Below are 21,221 nucleotides of genomic sequence, written 5' to 3'. Positions count from 1 at the left end.
GGCTGCATTTGCGCATGTGCCAGTGCAGTGCCACCTAGTGGTTGCGTTGTCAGCAAACGCAGCCAAATAAATATCACTTCGTATTATAAACAGACTGGTTATGTGGAATAGATAGAACAATAAATGACTAAGTAACTTGTTTTGACTGCCCTCTTATGAGCAGTATTTATTTTGCATTAATTTTAATTAAAGTTGCAAGGGAGCATAAATTTGCATTCTTAAAGTCACAAAATAAAAACACAGTCGCCTTACCTTTTGTGCTACTGTGTACTGATAGGAAAAGCGTTGCTTTTCTTTTAAATCTTCATACACTGTGGGGACTATCTTCAGTACATAGTCGTGTGATGCAAGAGCTGTGTGAGAGCCGAAGGTCAAATAGTTACATTGCAATATATAGTAAAGACCTTTTCCAATTGAAATCCTATTATGACGAGTTATCTATATGTAACTATTTTAACATGTTATTCATGGTGCAAAAACGAACAACTACCTGAACCTCTATTTGGTTCTTGACATGAATCAAATCGTGGCCCTTATTTTGGGTTTTATAATTAGATTTTTAAAACAAATTGCGAGTATTAGTTTTTGCTTGTCCAAAAGACAAGGAATAGCAATCTCCAAGTAAATTACCATCATTACCACACTGATAGCTCCAACAAAGACCTTAACACTGGGACAAAGATTATAAATAACATTTTATCAAAATCTTCAGCCGTAGGCACAGATAGCAGTATATTTTATGATAGCTCCTTATGGCCACACCGCCCAAATACTTGGCAGCAGGTAAATGGTATGAGTGATTCCCTAATCATCAGTCACGTTGCGATTAGTGTAACCAATCAGTGGACTTCATTTTCATTGTGTTTTTTTATAAAAATGTTAGGAAGACTGAATATCCACTGATGCAATTAGGACACAGTTCCACATATGAAATTCTAGCAGCCAGGTGGCACAGTATGATTAAACAGCAATACAAGTAGTATTACAAATAACTGCAGACAATGCACAACTGCAAGCCATATTTGGTGGGCTTTGATATTCTCATACACACTATATACCCTGCAACATGTTACCCAGGCAGCAGGAACCATTACTATGGATCTGAAATATCTGCACAGATGGCTCCATTTCTAGTCCTATTTGACAGGACTGTTTGAAAGTGAACTATTAAATCAGATAACCCGATTTATACAAACCTACTGCCTGGTTAAATTGGTGCAGGGCATGGGTGGGATGTGCCACCTTCAGGAAGCTGAATAATCCACAACCGGGGAAAAAAAAAAAACTGGTATTCTGTTTCTTCCTGCAAAAAGCATCCCTGTGGCAGCTTATGTTTCTTTTGCTGTCCTAGTCACAGAGCAGTCTGTGGCTCATGCACGAGTCTTTCATGGAGAAACAAGAGAAGGAAAGTTGCAAATTATGGGGTCTTAGGGGTGGAGGGGGGCTGCAGAGCAGAGAAAGAAAAAAGGAGGAATTGAAAAAGGGAAAAAAAGGAAAAATAATCTGAGAATATTTATAGCAATGACTATATTCAATAAACAATGTTTATAGGAATTGAAACAGATGAAGCCATCTGAAAACTTTAAATATATAGACAGCCTTGATTAAATTTAGCTGTAAAGGAAAAGGGAGCCCAGGAGCAAAATAGAAAATAATGGAAATACTCAGCAGGGCAGACAGAATCCATGGGGAGAAACAGCATTAACATCCAATCCCTCTACCCATCCACACCAAGTCAAACTGAGGACTCTCCACTTCTTCCTTGTACAGAGGTCCAACCAGTCCCCATCCACCACCATCCTCCTCCACCTGCTGAACTGGTTCTCACATTGAACAACTTCTCCTTTGACTCCTCTCACTGCCTCCAAATAAAAAAGTGTTGTTTTGGGAACCCCTATGCGTCCTAGCTACGTCTGCCTTTTTGTGGGATATGTGTAACATTCCTTGTCCAATCTGACTAAGGTCACCTCCCTCAACTATTTTTCCAGTACATTGATGACTGTATCAGTGTCACTTCCTGCTCTCGCCTTCAACTAGAAAATTTCATCAACTTTGCTTCCAATTTTCACTCCCATTCTCTCAGCTTCACATGGTCCATCTCTGACTCTTCCTTTCCCTTCCTTGACTTCTCAGTCTCCATTTCTGGAGACAGGCTATAAACCAATATTAACTATAAGTCCACTGACTTCCAAAGCTACCTTGATTACACTTCCTCACAACCCGCTTCCTAGAAAGACTATATTCCATGCTTCCAGTTTCTCCATTTCTGTTGCATCTGTTCTGACGATGCCACCTTCCACACCAGTGCTTCCGATGTGTCTTCCTTTTTTCTTCAACTGAGGATTCCCCAACTGTCGTTGACAGAGCCCTTGACTGGATCCGCTCCATTTCATACGCTTCTTGTCTCTCCCCTTCCCCTCCATCCCAGAAACAGAAGGTTCCCCTTGTATTCCACCTTCTACCCACCAGCCTTCACTTACAACAAATTATCCTCCATCATTTCTGCCAACTTCAGCGTGATGTCACCATCAAGCACATCTTACCCTCCCCACTCAGCATTCCAAAGGGACAATTCCCTCCGCAACATGCTGATCCACTCCTTAATACCACCAACACCCCTTCCCACAGCACCATCCCTGCAAGCATAGTAGATAGAAAACACCTGCCCTTTTATTTCCTCTCTTCCCACCATTCGGGGCCCCAAACATTCTTTCCAGGTGAAACAGCAATTTACTTATACTTCTTTCAATTTAGTACACTGTATTCACTGCTCACAATCCCCTCTACAATGGAGATACCAAACCTGGATCAGATAACTACTTTGCAAAAGCGTCTGTTCAGTCCACAGGTGTGACAAGTAGCTTCCAGACACCTGTCATTTTATTTCTCTGCCCCATTCCCACTTTAAATTCTCTGTCCTCAGCCTCTTATATTGTTTCAAGGAAGCTCAACATAAATTTGAACAGCACATCATCTTTCAATTAGGCACTTTATAGCCTTCCTAACTCAGTATTGAGTTAAACAATTTCAGACCATAACCTCTGCTCTCATTTTTTGCAGAGCAACTGGCAATGATTCCACTAATCCCACTTACACGCCCTCTAGACCCATCTGTTTTTCCTTTACTTATCCCACTACATTGCCATTTGCCACGCATCATTACTCCTTTTGTCATTAAATCTCACCTGCCTTCCAACCCATCATAGACCTTCCCTTTTGTTTTCCACCCCCTGCCCACCTCTGTACTTGGTTAAAACCTGTTATAACTCTACCTTTTTCCAGTTCTGATGAAAGGTCACTGACCTGAACCAATAACTCTGTTTCTCTTACCATACATGGTGGCTGACCTGCTCAGTATTTCCAGCATTTTCTGTTTTTAATTCAGATTTCCAGCATCCATGGTATTTGGCTTTTGCATGGGTCCAAAATGTCTGGTTATGTTCTAATTATACAGCACAAACTGCAGGTTGTGTTGTTATACAATATATTTACGAGTCACAGGAAATATGTTAAGGAATCACAACCTAATAGCTTGGGGCATTCCAACTTGTAAAACTACTAGTGTACACTACTTAGTCAAATAACTTTTAAAACATTTTGTGTTCAAATTTAAGAGCGTTTTTATGAAAGAACAAAAGGTTAATGGATTAAAATAAAAAAATACATATTTAGACGCTCATTTAAACTTTGTGTTCTCAAACTCAAGTTTGCTTTCAGATGCGATTTAAATAGAATTATTAAATTTTTATATTTTTGTTTTAGTGTATTCCTAGTTCTTTTTTATATAAGTTTAACCAATCAGGCCCCTCCTAGTCCTTACCCAGCCAGTTTAAATGTTAATTACAATTGCAATTCTCCTCCTACCCCAAGGCATGTCCAATAAAAGCTTCCTGCTCCCTATTAGGAATGCTACATTTGTTCTAAGGAACACTTTATTTGTTGTGTTGAGATTTATAGAAAGTTTGCTCAAACTTAGCTTCAGAAATCAGTTTTTGTTCTTGTTAAACACTGTGCCTATAATTGTTTAAGTACAAATTACAACACAGCTAACAGAAAGTTTAAAAATTGCACATCCTGCTAGCACTGGTTTGTTAATGGCTTCCAATGACTTTATATTTGATGAAATGAGAAACCTTCCAGTACCTGCAGAATTTGCTTCGATGTTCACTCCCTCACCGGGCAGTTGAAAACCTGCAGTTATCTTTCCAGAATAAAACTATGTACCCTACAGAAATGGCAAGTCCATTTTTCAGACATAGACATGTTAGCCCAGGATTATTAATAGCTTGTCAGAATTTTTTTAAAATCCAATTTGCAGCCTACCCCCTTCTTGAATGAATCACAGCAATGGTACTAATTATAGCGAGAAACTTTAACTGAATTTTCTTCACAATTGACAAATGATGAAAATTCACCAAACTACACAATAGATGTTTCAAATTACCTTGTTAACTAAATCACAACCCAACTATTTCCTTGCTACACTTTTTATGTAATAAAATGAGAGTAAAGCAAAGGTATTAGTCAAGCATCTAAACTGAATCTGCAAATGTTAATTAGTGTAAATACTTACCATTTGAACTAAGTTTATCTGCTCCGGCTAGGGCATTAAAAGCACCGTGAACATTTTTAACCTAAATAAAACAAGAGCAACTGTTACAAAAAAAAAATTGGTTTCAGAAATAATTTCCCCACTTTTAATGTAATATTGCATTTACCTTGAAACAGCTGACAGCACACAAGATACCTTTTCTCCTTTATTAAGCCATACCAACAAATACTGAAAATGTTTTCATTTCAGTAATAACAGGAGGGTGTTTACATGGGTGAATGAGTGGGATTTGGTGTAGGTGGGACAGTTAAATGGGCAAAGATTCCGAGCAGGAAGCCAGCTCCAACCCCCCAACATCTGGGTTTTACAGATGCGGAGCAGGCAGTCAACCCAATCCCAGGAGACAGGTTGTTGTTTTCAAAGCCTCTGATTTATCCTGCTTTGCAGGTTTAACTAGCAGCTGCAGCAAGGTTAAGACAGCCCCCAGGGAGAAGGCAAATGCCTTCAGAAGACTCTATGTGAGCAAGGAGGGATAGGAGAGCTTCCAGCTGGCCCCCCAAGCTTCCCCACCATCAGATTCCCCTTCCGCCTCAAGGGTCGGGGATTGGACCTCCCCATATCCTTCCCATCACACTGCCCTGTTACCCCCCCCACTCTTCCCAACTCGCCGCTCTGCCTGCACCCCACCCCCATTAGACTCGAAGAAAAGGATCCCCGGCACTGGGCAGGGGATTGGACTCCATTTCCAACTCAGGTTTGAGGATCAGATATTCCCCACTGATCATGTAACAATCACTAGCAGATCTCTTTTAGCTTCTCTCCTAGCTGGTTTAACACTATTAAATTATGTTCCTCATGTTTTCTTCCAGCATTCAAGACCTTGCACTTATCTGTATTGAATTTCAACTGCCGTAGTTTTGCCCACTTGCAAATACTGTCCCCAGGTCTCTAACACTGGCTCCTCCATCATAGGTTTATTTATGCTCAGCTTGTCCTTTCCCCCATTTTATTTCATCTATACTTACAGTCATCGCTTATACTATCAAAGTTCTCAAAACAAAAAGTTACATTTAAAGAATTGTATAACATTTATATCTATTTTCTGTTGTCTCCATTATCCTCCTGTTCAACGACTGAACTGGGAGCCAGTCCCAGATTAGCTGAATCCGGTTCCAACTGTTTTTTGATCAGTGTCTGAATAACAAAGTGTAAACTGCTCACGTCACTGGAACCACCTGGTCAACACATGATATAATTTTCAGGCAAGAATTCAGCAGCCCAAACAGGCTTAACTACTTAACAGATCAGAGTTCTGATGAAAGGTACAACACTCACAATGTTTATTTTTTATTCATTTTTCTCTCAGTTGCTAGTTAACATTGTGTTCTTTTACTACACAGGAAAATGTTGGCCGACTTACAAACACAAGACAAACTCCACTACTCTGCAACAATTCTAGGATAAATATTAATAAAGCAACTTCCACAAAGAAAATAATATCCATGAGCCATTTCTGATGCACTGGTGATGAAATGGCATTTAATTCCATGCAAAGGAGAATCATTTAACAACCAAAAAGGTGGCTGCACTACTGTGCACCTAGCTCATTTCCCCTCCCCACCCCCCAGACGCCAGCATCATTCTATCATTGGATTTTTGTTAAAGAACTATGATTTGCCTGGCACTTTATCCTGCCTCTCAGAAAAATCCTAAATTGCTTCAATTAAAATGAATTATTTTTTGATTCATTGAAACGTGAACAAGCAAATCCCATAAATAGTCTCTGGATTAACAGTCAGCCAGTCAGATGAATATTGGCTAAGACACTAGGAGAACTACCAGCTCTTTCTCAAGTAATACAGCCAAATGCACCCCAATTTAACAACTCTCCCAAAAAGCTGTACCTCTAATGGTGTGGCACACCCTCAGTACTGCACTGAAGTGCTCGACAGGTTTCAGGAACGTTTGACCAGTTTTCCACAGAAAGGTTTTGCATAAAGTGTTGCTTTGACTAGGTTATAAACCATGAACTGTTTGCGTAAAACAAAATTAGGATGAGAGATGACGGGTAGTTATGATATTAATCAGCTAGCTAATACAGTTTCCTCAGACTGTAAATTATAAGTATTTTGTTAGCTTGGCTCAATAATCTACAAACACATTACACATATGGGGCTGAAGGTGGAAAAAAATGGTGGTCTGCCCATGCGGGCGACACAAAGAGCCAGCACATTCCAAGTGCGGCGGCTCATTAAAATAGCCGGAGCAGACAGCCCCTGCCCCCGCCCCCTCCTCCAATCATGTGGAGGGGGTGGGCCGTCTGTCCCCAGCAATGGCATCAGCTGCCTGCGCACAGGCGCTGACACTATTTTTAAAGGGCTGTCAGCCCTACCGGGACATTTAAATATCTAAAGTGACATTGAATTAAAACAAAAAATGTTTTGCCCCTCTTCTACTCCCCAATATCAATTAAATTAATTAATTGCCCTTCCCTCCTTCCTCCCCCCCAAAAAACACTTACATTCACAATCTGACCTTCCCCCCCCACCCCCTCCCAAACTGCACCAACTTTAAACTATAACCCTTCCATCATCCCTTAAACCCATGACTTGCATTTGACACCGACCACAAACCCCCAATCCCCGCACTGAGAAACTTACCTCCTCTCCCCTTCCCAGCAGTGTTGTGCCTCATTTCCCTGAATGGGGATTCGAAGGCACGGCAGTGCCAGCTGCAGGGGTGAAGCTCGCGGCGCGACTTCAGAAGGTGGCGGGAGAATCATTTATTTAGGCAAGTTAAAGTTATTTAAATATTTAAATGGAGATCCTGTCACTGAGCAGCGGGAAGGCTGCCATGAGGCCTCGCCGCCACCAATATCGGGCAAGGCCGTGGTGGGCCTCATCCGGGGCAATCTTCATGCCTCCCCCACCACGAATCCAGACGTCGAAGGCTCTATAAAATCCAGCCCATTGGGTTGAAGTTTATTCTCCCGCCACTAAGAAAAATATGCCATCATGGCGACTCATCTGTATACTCTGGGAGGTCCACCCCACGCCCCCCAATCACGTGGCAGGGCGGGCTCTGCGATGCCAACAACTGTGTCAGCTGCCTCTGTGCAGGAGCTGGCGCCATTTTTAAAGGGCTGCCAGACCTGCACAGTTGAAGCCCGTAGCCGCCCCCAACCAAAAAAAAATGAATTTATTTTATGCCCGTACCCCCACCCAATTTAAAGAAAATAAATGGCTGCCCCATTCCCCCTCCCTCCAAAAACACTCTTCTTCAACATGTGACCTTCCCCGCAACCCCCATTACTGCACAAAGTGCAGGGGTCACCCCTTTTTTCACCCCCCCCACTACACTACACTACACATGCAGATTTGACCCTGTTCTCCACCCCCCCCCCCCCCACTACACTAAAAATCCTAAGATAACCAACCCCTCCCACTTGCTGGTGCGAGCTTTCCCTTAGCGGGAAAGTGAAGGCATGTGAGTGCAGGCTGCCACACAGAAGATTGTGGACAGCCGGGAAGATCGCATTGAAAGGTATGTTAATATATTCACCTCCATTATTTAAATATTTAAAGTTGGGGTCCGTCGCCAAGAGGCAGGAGAGCCAACATGGAACCTCGCTGCCACTGGGAAGATCAGGCCCGGCAATCCCCACGTCGGGCTCCTTGGTGGGCTGCTGCCGGTGCGATCTTCCAACCACCCCCCCAACCGAGCCCGATGTCGAGAGCTCAACAAAATCCAGCCCATTGTTTTGTAAAGTCTTGGATTCATTTTGTTGGCTGCAAAAAGCAAGAGATCGAAGATAGAGACAAGAATGCTTTCAATCCAGGATGCTGCCGGGGCAGTGTATTTTTTTTTAGAAAACAAAAAGCCATGAAGCAGTGAGGCATAAAAATATGCCAAGAGAAGGATATACCACAGGGAGTTAGAAATAGTTTCAAGTCAAGAAAGATGACCCACTGATGTGGAGAAGCCCAACATGTCCAATTTTGTAAGTTATGCAAAAACAAGTTGTAAGATTGAGCTATGTGAATCTCATCATAACTATTGCCAGGACATAAAATACGCTCAATGATTCGAATTCCCCATCGATCAGCATCAAAGTGTCACAGCAGAAAACTTAAAATAGTGGTCTACCCAATAAACAAAAGTGCAGACCAAAGTTTTCTCGACCTCATTCATACTGGCCAGATAAATATAATGAAGGAGTAACAGTCACTTGCCACTTTGGGCAGGGTTTTAATCAGGACATTGAGAATTGCATTAATTTTAATGGAGAAGAATGCACTTACCTGTATTATTTCACCAAATGTCAGTTTGTTAATTATATGAGTCATGTCTGGATTATCCGGTTGTGCAGTGGCACTGTGCGTGGATACATGGAAATTCCCTGGAACCTAATAAAAACATATTTATTTGTTTACCCCAATACAACCTAGCCCCACAATTTCACCTAATGTATAAATGCAAAATAAATGATTGAACAGAATTACAGAATACTTAACACAGGGGTGCAGTGGAGGGGAGAAAATTTTATATATAAATCCAATTAAAGGTTATGACCCAGATTTTGCAGTCAGCACCAAAGGAATACCACTCTGACAGCTGTCCACATAGTTTTCATGGGCTTTATATAAGAGACTTGCTCCAATCAGGTGTCAGATCCAGTGCGGTATCCTCTACGGGGCAACTGAGTAGGATGAGAAGCAGCGAGGCTCTTCAACCAGATTGAAGAATTCCCACTGAGCCAGACAGTACTAAACCTGTACAAATTAGATTTAAATCATGCACAGAAAGTGAAATAAAGATTGGAAAAGACAGATGGGATTGAGAGAGAGAGAGAAAAAAAGAGGTAAGAGACAGACAGAAAAAGTAAAAAGAGATCATTTTTATTTTATTTTTTAAAATCTCCAACACTAATTAACTTTTGAAAAATTGAGACTCCACACGTATAAAGTTAAATTTTCAGGGCCAGAGAGGTTGTTTGCCAGTAATCAATTATCAGGTCGTTAGAAATTTCACCAGCCCTAAATTATGATGTCTTTCTCGTGGGTAAGTAGCCCAAGTTCATCAGCAATGACTTATTCAGTGCACCATGTAGAAGAGCGGGGGTATCCCTGACAACAAGGTCCAGATTTCCACTTTTAAATGCGCATGTGCAGACATCAGAAGTTGCTGTCTGATTTACTCCATAATAATCAGTGAGCATCATTAGCCCCAGCATTATTATTAATGCAAAATCTGGGCCATTATATTTCATACAATGTTTAATCAAACTCTACAATTTTAAATAATAGACTCCAAATAGTGTACATTTCAATTTTCAGTCATTTTTCATTCTAGTAATACTTAATATATGCAGATGGGTTTTTATAACCATCAACAATGGTTTCATGGTCACCATTAGCCTAGCTTTTTTTTTAATTACAGATTTATTAATTGAATTCAAATTTCACCATCTGCCCTGGTGGGATTTGAATCGATGTCCCCAGAGGGCTAGCCTGGACCTCTGGACTACTAGTCCAGTGACATTACCACTACACCACTGCCTCCCCAGAAGCAGAAATAAATTAATTTAATAAAGCAGAAATAAATGTCAAAAACTCAATACTGATGTTTAAATCAATACAATTTACACTGCATTCATTTTGATAACTTTCAACTACTCGATGGTGGCAGAAATTCCAAGCATTGTCTGACATTTGACCACTGACTCTATTCAGACCGGTTGCAAGCAAGTCATATTGAGAAGTCAATAACCAAAGTCACACCAGGTTTAAAATGGAGGGACTGAATTATATACACCCATCAGGACATCAATAGAGTGAGACATCAAGATGCTGTTCTTTATTTCATTGTACTGAGAGAATTATCCGCCTGATTCATTGCACCAGTATTTGCAATCAAGTCCAGATTTTATTCTTTCCTCTCCTCTCCTGAAGGTACTGACTTGATACTGCTCCATTGGCTGACATCTGGTGAAATAATGATGGTTTAGACTATAGCAAGTTCTTTCTTATTGCGTTTTGGATATATACGTACCGGAAGTTCCAACCTCAGATCTGTATTTACTGACTAATATTGCCTATACAGGCTCATCATAAAAAAATTCAGTGCTTAGTCAGAAATTGCCACTCCCAAAATGTAAGCAATTTGAGAATCACTCAAATGTTACCCAAAGATTAAATAGCCTTTTCCTTACACTTTACTGACTTGATCAAGACAAAGAAAGGGATCGCTATCTGTATAACTCGATATCCTTTACAAAAGCAATGCAAGTCACAAGGACTGTTACAAAAATAAATATATTCTGTGGTCGACCAGTAGCTGGAACAGCATTTGAAGGTGAGGCAAGACAATGCAAAGGAATGTTGATTCACATCAATATTGATGAGTCAAGATTGGTAAGCACATTGAGTACAATTTATTGACATCTTAATTGTGTATATAGTGAATCATTCTGAAGGAAATCATACAGCTGGCACAGATCCTTTATTGCAGTAAAAAAAATATATAATTTTGCTCAGGATATGAAACTATTACTTTTTGGCCATTAAGTAAACAAAGATAGCTGTACCTATTCCCAAATCACAAATATTCCAATAAACCAAGGGGATGGGTGAACCACATACATTTACAGCACAGAAGGAAGCTATTCAACCCATCATGCTTTTACGCTTATATACTTAGGTAGCCCTTTTGTAACTTGTAAGGCTTCCACTGCTATGTCCAGACTGGCCAAGAGAGTGTGGGAAAATGGCGCACTGACACAGAACACAAAAGTCCGAGTGTATCAGGCCTGTGTCCTCAGTACCTTGCTCTACGGCAGCGAGGCCTGGACAACGTATGCCAGCCAAGAGCGACGTCTCAATTCATTCCATCTTCGCTGCCTTCGGAGAATACTTGGCATCAGGTGGCAGGACTATATCTCCAACACAGAAGTCCTTGAAGCGGCCAACATCCCCAGCTTATACACACTACTGAGTCAGCGGCGCTTGAGATGGCTTGGCCATGTGAGCCGCATGGAAGATGGCAGGATCCCCAAAGACACATTGTACAGTGAGCTCGCCACTGGTATCAGACCCACCGGCCGTCCATGTCTCCGTTATAAAGACGTCTGCAAACGCGACATGAAATCGTGTGACATTGATCACAAGTCGTGGGAGTCAGTTGCCAGCATTCGCCAGAGCTGGCGGGCAGCCATAAAGACAGGGCTAAATTGTGGCGAGTCGAAGAGACTTAGTAGTTGGCAGGAAAAAAGACAGAGGCGCAAGGGGAGAGCCAACTGTGCAACAGCCCCAACAAACAAATTTCTCTGCAGCACCTGTGGAAGAGCCTGTCACTCCAGAATTGGCCTTTATAGCCACTCCAGGCGCTGCTTCACAAACCACTGACCACCTCCAGGCGCGTATCCATTGTCTCTCGAGATAAGGAGGCCCAAAAGAAAAGAATTCTTTCCTAACTCCAGGATCCAGCTAGTTCACTGTATCTTTTCCTGCAACAATTTAATACAGAGAAATGTGAAGTAATGCATTTGGGCAGAAGGAATAGGGAAAAGAAATATGGACTTAATGGCATAGTTCTAAAGAGTGTGCAGGGACAGAGAGACCTGGGGATTCACATACATAGATTTTTGAAGGTGGCAGGACATATTGAGAGAGTAGCTGACAAAGCATATGGAAACGTGGGCTTCATAAGTAGAGGTATTGAGTACAAAAGCAGGGAAGTTATGCTGAACCTTTACAAAGCTCTGGTTAGGCCACAACTAGAGTATTGCATCTGGTCTGGTCAACACACGTTTTGGAAGGATAGGAAGGTCCTTGAGAGGTACAAGGGAGATTTACCAGAAAAGTTCCAGTGATGAGGGATTTTAGCTACAAGGTTAGTTTGGAAAAGCTGGGGTTGTTCTCCTTGGAACAAAGGAGTTTAAAAAGGGAGATTTGATAGAAGTGTACAAGACTATGACAGGCTTAGAGAAGGTAGACAAAGAAAAGTTATTCCCCTTAGCTGATGGCACAAGGACTAGGGGGACATAGATTTAAGATTGGGGAAAGAGGTGCAGAGGGGATGTGAGCAAGAACTTTTTAACGCAGAGAGTGGTAATGACCTGAAACTTGCTGCCTACGAGGGTGGTGGAAGCAGAGACGATTAATGATTTCAAAAGAAAATTGGATGGGTACTTGAGAGAAATCAATCTGCAGAGGTACAGGGGAAATGGAACTGACTGGATTGTGCTACAGAGAGCTGGCATGGACTGAATAGGCCGAATGACCTCCTTCTGTGCTGTAATGACTCTTATGATGCTAATTCTAATCAATTTGATTATTTTCTACAAACTCAGCATAATGAACAGATCCAATCACTCAGAAATCCTTTAAGTGGCATCTGTGGCTTGTTTTGATTTTCATAGCTGACATCTTGTTTCAAAAAATTATTGATGGTCATGCATTTAACTGAACGAATCTTACATGTCTGTGTTTGTATTGTTTGCTTCCTCCCTTAATGCCTACAGTTCAAAAATCCATTTGAACCATCTTCGCAACTTGTGTATGGGACATGGCTTTGCATGCTTTGGTAAAAGCTGACATTGGCTTTAAATTTATTGGGGTACAGTTTCCACTTTGGGTGCAATCGTGAAATTGGATCCAAAATGCAGTTGGTTAGGTTAAAATTCGAGTTTCCACTAAAATTAATTCACATAATTACAAACATAGAATCTTCAATGAACCAGGGTAATGGAGTGTAAATATTTTGTTTTCCTTCTGTTAAAATGATTCCTCAATATATTTAAGAGTGATAACCTGGTGCTGTTTTATTAATACAGCTAAAAATGGGTTTAATCACCAAAAATAACCATTTTTAATAAATGTGTCCAGTCCTCCACCTGTGAGTAACCAGATTTAAAACCTCTGAATACAACTTAAAATAACTACACTAAACCATTTAACAGCTTACTTGTACACTTGCCAGTTGCTTTGTTAATTGAATATTTGGAAAACCTTTTTAAAATGTGCCTACAAATATCTGTGAGCCTAAGAAAATGAATGCAATCAGAAGAGTCTTCCTAAACCAGCAGAATCTTGCAATGTCGATGTGGGTACATGGCCAGTGTGCGTGTGGGGCCTGATCCAGGTGAAATGAATCTAGAACCAGAATTAAAGACCACGGGAAACACGATGATGTGATTATGCTTCACTCCCCCAATCAGCCATTGCTCTGGAATTTGTATGCAAACCTAGAGGAAACAAGTGAACATGTTTCCCCCTTTGCATCTTACTGTATTTAAAGACCAAAATCACTATATTGGTCATAAGTCTATCTTCTTTTTCCTTTGCAGTATCACTCAGGTAGATGTTTGAACATAAAAGTTCTTAACACACATGCACACCTTTCAAATATTAATTTTTGTAAAATAAGCTGGTGCTCCTTTCAAACTTACCTTATTAATACTGAACTGTCCCTCAAACCTGCAGCCCAGGCCATTATTTAGAGGAAGTTTCATAGAGTTATCAATATGGCCAACTTCATGTCTTCCCATTTCATCTTGGATGTCTAGTCCAACAACTGAAAAAAGATTTTAAAATAAACCAACAGCTACAAACCATTCAAACACGAAACCAAACACTTCAACATTTTCAAAATAACTAACTATATTGTCAACTTTAAATTCTGAAGTCAACTTTTGATTGAATTGTTATTTTAGACAATTAGTCTTAAAAATAGCCTGGAGTGAATTATTAATGCTGTACCCCTTGTTGTGCAAAGAAGCATGTAAGCAGTTAGAGTCATAGAGTTTTACAGCACAGAAACAGGCCCTTCAGCCCAACACGCCTGCGCCGACCATCAAGCACCCGTCCTAACTAATCCCATTTTCCCCGCACTTGGCCCATAGCCTTGTATGTTATGGCATTTCAAGTGTTCATCTAAATACTTCTTGAATGTCGTGAGTATTCCCACCTCCACCACCTCCCCAGGCAGAGTGTTCCAGATTCCAACCACCCTCTGGGTGAAAAAAATTCTCCTCAACTCCCCTCTAAACATTCTGTCCCTTACCTTAAATCGATGCCCCCTAGTTATTGACCTCTCTGCTAAGGGAAAAAGTTTCTTCCTATCTATCCTTTCAATGCCCCTCATAATTTTGTATACCTCAATCAGGTCCCTCCTCAGCCTTCTCCGCTCTAAGGAAAACAGACTGGATAGGTTGGGTTGTCTTCATAACTGAAATGCTCCAGCCCAGGCAACATCCTGGTGAATCTCCTCTGCACCCTCCCCATTGCAATCACATCCTTCCTATAATGTGGTGACCAGAACTATATACTGTACTCCAGCTGTGGCCTAACCAGCGTTTTATACAGCTCCATCATAACCTCCTGGCTCTTATATTCCATGCCTCGGCTAATAAAGGCGAGTATCCCGTATGCCTTCCTAACCACCTTATCTACTTGTGCTGCTGCCTTCAGTGATCTATGGACAAGCACCCCAAGGTCCCTCTGACCCTCTGTACTCCCTGGGGTCCTACCATCCATTGTATATCCCATTGCCTTGTTAGACCTCCCAAAGTGCATCACCTCACACTTCTCAGGATTAAACTCCATTTGCCACTGCTCCGCCCATCTTACCACCCCATCTATATCGTCCTTTAGTCTAAGGCTTTCCTCCTCACTATTTATGACACCACCAATTTTTGTGTCATCTGCCTGTCCTGCCCTTCCCTCAACCATGTCTCAGTGATAGCAACAATATCATATTCCCATGTGTTAATCAACACCCTCAATTCATTTGCCTTACAAGTAAGGCTCCTTGTATTAAAATAGATACAATCCAGCCTTGCATTATTTGCCTGAGCCTTAACAGGTCAAAATTTATTCTGTCCTCCGGACTGACTTAGCTTCACATTTATATTTGATTGTACAACACCCACTTATTGTGCTTCCACTCTGTATCCCATCCCCCTGCCAAATTAGTTTAAACCCCCCTCCACCAACAGCACTAGCAAACCTCCCAGCAAGGATGCTGGTCCAGTTCTGGTTCAAGTGCAACCCGTCCATCTTATACAGATCCCACCTTCGCCAGAAACAGGCCCAGTGATCCAGGAATCTAAAACCCTCCCTCCTGCACAATCTCCCCAACCATGCATTCATCTGCTCTAACCTCCTATTCATATACTCACTAGCCCATGGCACCGGAAGAAACCCGGAGACGACAACCTTTGAGGTCCTACTTTTTAATCTGCTGCCAAGCTCCATAAATTCTTTTTGCAGGACCTCATCCCTCTTTCTACCTATGTCATTGGTACCAACGTGGACTACGACCTCCGGCTGTGCACCCTCACCCTCCAGAATACTTTGTAGCTGCTCAGTGATATCCAAGACCCTTGCACCAGGGAGGCAACATACCATCCTGGAATCATGTCTGCGACCACAGAAACGCCTATCTGTTCCTCTAACCATTGGATCTCCTACCACTATTGCCCTCTTGCCCCTTTTTCTCCATCCCAGCACAGCCGAGTCAGCCATGATATTCCGGTCACGACTCTCGGTGCATTCTCCAGAGGAACCCGCTCTCTCTCTCATCGGTACTCAGAACTGAATACCGGTTAGAAAGTGGGATGTCCTCTAGGGACTCCTGCACTACCTGCCCTGGCTTCTTCGTCCATCCGGCAGCCACCCCCCACAACTGTGCTTGCCTAGGCACTGGCTTGACTACCTCCTGAAACGTGCCATCCACGTAGTTCTCCACCTCACGGATGTGCCACAGTGACTCCACTCCGCTCGAACTCCGAAACCCGAAGCTCAAGCTTCTGCAACTGGAGAGACTTTCTGCAGACATGTTCGCCAAGGTCACGTGGCACGTCCACTACTTCCCACATTGCACAGGAGGTACATTCCGCTTGGCCAAGCTACCCCGCCATTACTTACTTCTACAATGAAAAAAAAAACTGCTTTTGTAATATCTTACCAGCTATCTACAATCAACTTTTATCCCCTGTACCTTTGAGGCTGAGAAAGAAAAAGACCAAAGAGCACCTTCCAATGCCCCCAAGCCAACGAAAATACCCACACTTAACTTACAGCCTCACTCCATGCAAACAGCACTAGTATAGCCAGTAAATACTGAAAATTTACCAGTAGCTATCCTAGGGCTTTAATTTAAAAGGAACTTTTTTTTTTAACTCCAATCAATCCCAGTTATAACAGCTGCATGCCCACCAACCAGTGCACAGAATTACAGTGATGTCACTGTTCGTTTTTTTTACACTAAATCCATACAGAGGGCGCACAGAAACAGTCAGAGAGTCTGCTGCCGCCGTCCCCGACTTCAGGTTAGTGAAGGGCCTCGAGCCCCGCTCTTTTATAGGTCTGATTCCACTCCCGACTCCTTCCAGGTCCGCTGCCGCCATCCCCGACTTCAGGTTAGTGCAGGGCATCAAGCCCCGCTCTTTCTTTTATAGGTCTGATTCCACTCCCGACTCCTTCCAGGTCCACTGCCGCCATCCCCGACTTCAGGTTAGTGAAGGGCCTCGAGCCCCGCTCTTTCTTTTATAGGTCTGATTCCACTCCCGACTCCTTCCAGGTCCGCTGCCGCCGTCCCCGACTTCAGGTTAGTGCAGGGCCTCAAGCCCCGCTCTTTCTTTTATAGGTCTGATTTCACTCCCGACTCCTTCCAGGTCCGCTGCCGCTGTCCCCGACTTCAGGTTAGTGAAGGGCCTCGAGCCCCGCTCTTTCTTTTATAGGTCTGATTCCACTCCCGACTCCTTCCAGGTCCGCTGCCGCCGTCCCCGACTTCAGGTTAGTGCAGGGCCTCGAGCCCCGCTCTTTCTTTTATAGGTCTGATTCCACTCCCGACTCCTCCCAGGTCCGCTGCCGCCGTCCCCGACTTCAGGTTAGTGAAGGGCCTCGAGCCCCGCTCTTTCTTTTATAGGTCTGATTCCACTCCTGACTCCTTCCAGGTCCGCTGCCGCCGTCCCCGACTTCAGGTTAGTGAAGGGCCTCGTTCTAGCTGTAAATTATTGACGCAATAAAACACTGGCAAGTACATGTAAGATTACATATACCTGTAGTAAAATTAAGAAAATTATGTTTGATATTAAATGAATAATCTAGGAATAATCTAAGTGCTACCAGATTCAAAGCATGGACATCTTTAAAACAACACTGAATATAGGCCTATGGTAAAGCCTAGGGTGACTGGCAAAGTTGCGTTTTGAGAGCCAATTTTTGTAATTTGTCTCATTTTTCTGTGAAAACCAAAGCCCAAAAGATCTTGCCAATGACTTACAAAAGAAATTAATTACATTGAAGGCGTAGTGCTGCATCAGCTATCATAACTTAAACTGTAGGTAGCACCCAATTCTTTCTTCAACGTAGCACACCGAAGTAAACAAATGGGCAATTTTCTGGTGGTTTGTTTAGAAATTTCTGTAGGGAACATGAGCACTGATGGAATTATTTCCTATCGCAGTTGGACAGGTGTGTAACCACCAAACCTCTCCCCAGTTTTGAATTATGAATTTTTTTTGGTTCCTTTCAAGTATTTTGAAGTCTACTACAATTCTACCTTGGAAGCCAGAAATAACTATATTCTGAAAAGACCAGATACCTTAAATATTAAAATATATTAGTTGCTACAAATGACTTGGTTTCAATGCCATGAAGTAATGCAGCAGCAGTCAAACTAACAACAAAGTGTCATTGCTGCTTTTACATCACTTTTTCCAGAATATTTTACACTGATATTTTACAGCTGTTACAAACACCTGGATCATGGCTTGTATTAATATCTTAGGGGTCACTTTTAGTTTTGGGAAATTAAATAAGTGCTTGTAAGAATTTCGAAAGGTTGAAAACCATTCAAGGTTTAAAGTTCAAAAATCTCTCCATGAGCATCTACAGAGACAGAGTTAGAGAGGTGAAAGTCATAAAACCACAGGCGGCCTCCTTTAGTTCGGCAGTTGCAACCAATAAAGTCTAGAAGAGTTTGCTGCATCATTGTTAGCAATATCAATTTGGAGCTAGAATTAATTAGTTTAAATTTCCATTTGGGATATCCCAAGTGTACCACATGGCTATGGAGATAGATATTGCTAGGGAGATGCTTTTTGGGGTCACGTCTTTTTTTTTGGGTGCTTGCTGAGACAGTCAGTTAGGTTTTGAAAAGCTACTTGTTTCAGACAAGCAGTTGGCTTTTGGAAAGCTGTTGGCTTTGAAAGCAGGTGGACTCAGGAGCAGAAAGGCCATCCGGAACCACAGGTGTTTCGGTTTTAAGGCAGGCCCGTACTCAAGCTAGGAGGTCCAGATTCGGGAAGTGATCTCGTACCTCAGAAGACAGCTGAGAAACTAAGGAAATCAAAGTGAATTCCTAAGAGCTGTGGTACATTTTGGATTGATCCCAGGAGAAGTGAATAAACCGCCAAGCTCCTGTCACATATACGAAAAATTCTTGAGTGGAAGCAACAGTCAAATGAGGGTGTTCTGTTGAGATTTAGAATTTAAAGTATTCACCTTCATGTTCTAATAAGAATTTAAGTTTAAAAAATGTGTTTCCAAATTATAGTGTTAAATTAGTAGTGTCGTGCTTTGTTTAACTCTCGTACAATAAAGTTTAAAACATGAAATCCTGTGGCGCCATTCTTTCAGTAATAACTGGGAATTCAACTTTCTCTTTTTAAAAGTTAATGGTCCCTAACGGAATCATAACACAGCATATCTCCCAATATATTTTACATCAAGTAGTCTCCCTAGTATAATTTACATAACTAGTCTCTGATGCAGATCACTGTTGTGATATTGCTTTAATTGTTTTAATACTGAGTAATATACTACAGAATATGTAAATAGTTTAGTATACATCACAGGAAGTGATGCAAGTTAACAGGTGATACAGTAGTTGGAGCAGTGAGAATCAGCAGGTAGCACATGTATTGAAGAGCTCTCCTCGAATCCTGTAATTCTTTAATAAAGAACCCTTTGTTTAGTTTACCAATCATTTTTATAGTGTTTGATATGTTTGTGTTAAGAGCCAATAAAACAATATGGTGGCAGCGATGCAAATGTGCACAATGTGGTAGTAGCAGTGATATGAAGATGCTTCTGTATTTTTAAAGTTTTTTTGAGGACTCATATTTAAATTGTGGAGATGAATGCATTGGAAGGCTGAATATTTTATAGAAGTTGGACTTTGCTTTGCTGTTGACAGGTCATTGATGGACATTGAGATTTTGTTTTAAACCTTGCTGGAAGTCATGTGCTTCAATCTTAATAAACAACAGAAACCTTGGTGACCTGAGGAAGATGTTTCCAGAGAAGCCACATTTCAAAGTTTATAGAGGTCAAGCGGTTGACTTGCTGTTTTGGGGTTTTGGATATTGTTCTGAAGTAAGTTAGGGTGTGAACTGTTTTGAAGACAATTGGAGATCAACCAGCCAAGAAAAAAAAAAACACCCAGCTCATCTCTTTCTCTACCTCTTTGAAAGAAGCCCTGCGCATTCAGTGTGACAACCGAAACGCTTGGTGCCACATTTCTCCTGGAAAGCTTACCAGATTAATTCTAGACATCTTCAGAACAAATTGCTTCCGTAAAGAACCCAGTGACCTGTCTCTGTATACCCAGATGCCAGACCAAAGGGGACAACTGACTTCCTTCCATATCCTCTCTTTTTTCTCTGCAAGATTTAGCAAGTATCTGGCCAAAGTATTCTTTTTTTTTCAAATAACAGATGTCTGCAGAGAGAATTTCTATATTTTTTTCTGTGTCTGTATGTGTATGTGTGTATGTGTATGTATGTAGGGGGAATTTAAAAAGGGAATTTTCACATTTCAATCTGTGTGTTAATGCTTTGTTTCATTACTGGATATGTCTTGTTTGATAATAAACTGATAATTTCGTTGTTTATTAATGAAACCTGGTTGGTGTATTTTATTCTGGGATAAAGAGTAGAGTATATGACTGACCGAATCAGTAACTAGGTAAACATTTTAAAAATATATGTTGTGACCTGCGGAGAAGTGGGTCGATGAAAGACAGTGCACTCCTCCCACCTCAGTCGTAACAGCGGTGTTTGGCATTGTGACAGCGGTCACAAGCGCAACATCATGGGCAACAGGAGAAGCCATAATAGCCTAGGACAACACTGCAAACAGCTGGAAAAAGCAGCAGCAGCAGCAAGATTTGGGACTGGATTCGGTACTCAGAAGGGGAACTTTATCGGAACAGTAGTTGATCAGAAAGGCAGTGCTCTGGCGAAATCGCGCTCAAAAGTCGATCTGAATCAGAGCTGCAATACTGCGCCGCAATTAAGCATCATGAATTTTCCTGCCGGAAAAAGCTCTGTGGGCAGAGTCTCCCTGTGCAGAGGCTGAAAGCTCACACTGCAGCCACAAAGCTCAGGGTATGGCACAGGTGCAGTGCTGCAAGCGCAGTAAACCTGCATTGTTTTTCCTCAAAGAAAAGTCATTAAAGAAAAAGTAATTTAAGGGGAAAGCTCTGGCAAAAAGAATTCTTGTGAAGCAAGAATTTTTGATGCCACGATAAGGAAATTGTCAGCTATGAATTGGAAGGTTCCAGACATCCTTCATGAATTCCAACTAATTCAACAGCATATGGAGTTATGCTTTTTAGACCTTGCACTCGCAGAAATTGACAAGCATGCAATATAAATTAA

General features: G+C 41.8%; 1 protein-coding gene across 10 annotated transcripts in view; it reads right to left on the bottom strand.

Annotated features, from left to right (window-relative positions):
- The window catches only part of ergic1 (endoplasmic reticulum-golgi intermediate compartment 1), a 112,485-nt gene that overhangs the window by 18,411 nt on the left and 72,853 nt on the right, over window positions 1–21,221 (bottom strand). For all 10 annotated transcript variants that reach the window (XR_010976079.1, XR_010976080.1, XM_068043417.1 and 7 more), the window contains 4 exons: window positions 14,001–14,125; window positions 8,854–8,958; window positions 4,574–4,634; window positions 253–353 (listed from right to left, as the gene is read on the bottom strand). Coding sequence is in view for 8 of the 10 variants with exons in the window: in XM_068043417.1 (XP_067899518.1) it covers window positions 253–353; window positions 4,574–4,634; window positions 8,854–8,958; window positions 14,001–14,125 (392 nt within the window). In the remaining 2 variants the exon portion in view is untranslated. The remainder of the gene's footprint in view (window positions 1–252; window positions 354–4,573; window positions 4,635–8,853; window positions 8,959–14,000; window positions 14,126–21,221) is intronic.

This window comes from Heterodontus francisci, chromosome 12 (genome assembly GCF_036365525.1).
Source record: "Heterodontus francisci isolate sHetFra1 chromosome 12, sHetFra1.hap1, whole genome shotgun sequence".
Lineage (NCBI taxonomy): Eukaryota > Metazoa > Chordata > Chondrichthyes > Heterodontiformes > Heterodontidae > Heterodontus > Heterodontus francisci.
The sequence above is the reverse complement of the archived record's forward strand: the minus strand, read 5'-3'. Positions and strand labels throughout refer to the sequence as shown.